Here is a 3,102-nt window from a genome sequence, read left to right on the forward strand (position 1 = left end):
GTTTTAAAATAAAGGCTTTGTTAAAATATAAAAGGCTTTTGCGAAAACGAAAATATTTGGTTAAATAAATAAATTATAACGAATTGGAAAATTCGTAAATTTTAAAAAAGGATATTACGAAAAAAATTGTTTAAACGTATAAAGCAAATTTATTAAAAGCAAACTTACAAAATAAGGAAAATACCGGATTTTAGCGGGTAAATACCCGGAAAAAACGGGGGTATTACAAAAAAAGAATAACAAAGGTTAAAAAAATGGCCCAAAAAAATATTTTAAACGTGCCGAACCGGCTGGTTACCGGGGAAAAACGTAAAAAAACCCGTAAGCGGTTTGTAATAACCGTAAAATATTGTGCTTTATAAATAAAAAGTTAAGTAAAAACGGTATAGTATGGGAAACGCTTTAAATTAATGGTGCAATACATTTAAATTCCAAAGGATATGCAAAATGTAGCACATTTTGGAAAGCCCGTAAAAGGCATGTTTAGCGCAATACGCTAAAGCAATTACCGCATTTTAAACGTACGTTATGGTAAAAAATACCATTGCTTACCCGAAAAAAAAATGGGAAAACTTCCGAATGGCATAGCGGACGGGCTTAAGCGTTCGGGTAACGGCAAATGCATATTAGCGGTATTTAAACCCATTAAGGGGGGCGAAAAAAAAGCATTTTAAAATTATTTATTAAAGCATTAAAGCTTAATTGGTAAATATGGATATCGGAATTTCGCAATGCTGCAAAAGCAATATAACGTAAAAAAATTGTAATTTTAATTGTAATAAATTAACGAAAAAAATTTAAAATTAATTACTTTTCGAAAAAGGAATACCAATAATTAATTAGGAAAATATGTAAAAAAAATCGATTAAATGCCGTATCCAAAAAAACCAAAACCTCCGGAAACCACGTTTTTTTTGCTAGCGCTACAATCGTTGCCGCCAAAATCGTTAGCGCCGAAAACGGCATTTCCTAGCGTTAATACGGACGCCGTACTTTTACGGGAAGCTATACGGTTGTAAGCTTGGGTATCCAAATGCGTTGCAATTATAGCAAAGTTAGCGGCAATATTACCAAAAAAAGCAACCATACCTTTTTCGAAACGCTTAAAAAACGCTTTTATTTTGTTAAAAAAGTTATTAATATTAACCGAAGCTTAAATTTGCCTTTTCGTTTAAACGGCAATAGCGTAAAGCTATTGGGAAATGTTTTAAATAACTTTTAATATTGCAACGCTAGCAATTTTGCGCTGGATGCGCTTTTAAATAACGGTTTAACGTTTGTAACGCGCAAGTTATTCGGCCGATATGGTATGGAAGGATTTGGCTTTTTAAATAGCTTTACGGGCGCGAAATTAAATTTTGGTAAGCTTTTTAAAAAGTTTCGGTATTGCTTTAAAAAATTGCTAATAAACGGTATTTAAAATTTTGTAAAGGTTTTGGGCCATTTCCCAAAATTATTTAAAAAGCTTAACGCAAGCTTTGTTTTTAACCACGTTTTTGCAATAAATGCATTTGGAAAACCCCGTATAGTTATTGGAGCATATCGGTATACGGGGATTGACGGTATAGTTTTAATATGCTTAACAACCAAAATAACGGTTATAAAATACCGTACGCTCCGTATAATTGTTTTTAAAAAAGGGCAAATAAATAAAGTTCCAATTATTGTTTTATTGGAAATCGATAATTTTCCGCAACGGAAGCGCGTTGCAAATACTTATATAAAGCGAAAAAAAAGCAATATTCGTTTTGGGGGCAAATTTATTAAAATCGAAAGCGTTGCGGCAACGTTTATTGCGCGTTTTACGCTTTTTTTCGGCGAAAATTTTTTTTGCCGCGGCGGTTAAAGCCCGCCGGGGGGTTACCGGCAAAACGTTTGCGGAAATTTTAAAAGGTTGCAAGCGCAAAAAGGCTTAATGGACCCGCGGCATTTAAAAGGCTTACCGGAAAGTTACCGGTAAAGCGATTGTTAAAAATTTAAAGGATTAAAAGCTTCGGCAAATTCGAATCCGGGTCCAACTAAACCACGATAGCTAGGGAAAATACCGGAAGGTCGCCAAAAAAGGCTAGCGGGCCGGTTGGGACCGAAAAACCCGAAGCAAATACCTAAAGGAATACCATTTTTTTTACGTAATTGGGTATAAAGGATAACATTTGCAATTACCGGTTAAATTTAAATGTTTAAAAGGAACGGCTAAATACCAATTACTTACGGTTACAATCGTTAAAATTGTTAAAATAATTGTTAAATGCATAAAAAAAAAAAAAAGGCTCGTAATTTCGAGCGGGAAAAAAAGCCTTTTATATACCGGTACGAACCCATTTTTCCAAATGTTACAAAGTTTTACAACCGGTTTTCCCAAGCGTTGCCGGGCATTGGGGCGGCTTAGCGAAATACCGTAAGCTACCGGCTACTTACGGGGTCGCACGCGCGGCACAAACGGTTTAAAACAAGCCGTATCGGGAAAGGGCAATATGTTAAAAGCACGGGCAAAATTGCCCGGCAAAAAGCAAAAAGCGTTAAATGCACGGGCAAAACCGCCCGGCAAAAAGGAAAAAAAAAGCATTAGCACAATTAGCCGGGCACGGACTTTTTTGGTAACGTGCTGGCGAAATGCCGGTATCGCGGCCAAAGCATAATAGCGAAGCTAAAAAATAAAATAAAGCTTAAATTGCACGAAAGCGCTTAAAGCGCGGAGGATTTAAAGGACCGACCCCGGGTGCCCGAAAGGGCACGAAAAAAGGGGAGGTTAGAAAAGGAACAATTTTTGTTGGCGATAGCACCTTTGGTAAGAGATTTACGGAGGCTTAACAAAGGAAACACCGCATCCGGCCCGTGACCCGGTAACCACCCGCCTTTGCACCGATTGACCCCTAACAACTACGTGCACAAACGCGGGTAAAGCGGGTAGCAGGTTAACAATCCGCTTAAGTTAAAGGGACAGCTTAAGCAAGGTAAGCGAACACTTTAAGCAAAGTAAGAGCTTAAAAAATCCCTTAATTTAACCAAACAGTTTATTTTTTCAGCACTTTAGCTGTTATTTTTTAATTACTTATATAATGCAAATGCAATTTTTTAAAATGAAATAAATAAATAAATAAA

General features: G+C 36.3%; 1 protein-coding gene across 1 annotated transcript; it reads left to right on the top strand.

Moving 5' to 3' along the window:
• Positions 1–711: 711 nt before the first annotated feature.
• Positions 712–1,461, top strand: GGTG_02267 (hypothetical protein; the record flags this gene model as incomplete). The annotated part of the gene is made up of 4 exons (XM_009220038.1): positions 712–752; positions 974–1,015; positions 1,237–1,361; positions 1,433–1,461. 4 exons carry the CDS (start codon positions 712–714, stop codon positions 1,459–1,461), a joined length of 237 nt encoding a protein of 78 aa, XP_009218302.1.
• Positions 1,462–3,102: the final 1,641 nt, after the last annotated feature.

The sequence above is a fragment of the Gaeumannomyces tritici genome (genome assembly GCF_000145635.1).
Source record: "Gaeumannomyces tritici R3-111a-1 unplaced genomic scaffold supercont2.1, whole genome shotgun sequence".
Classification (NCBI taxonomy): domain Eukaryota; kingdom Fungi; phylum Ascomycota; class Sordariomycetes; order Magnaporthales; family Magnaporthaceae; genus Gaeumannomyces; species Gaeumannomyces tritici.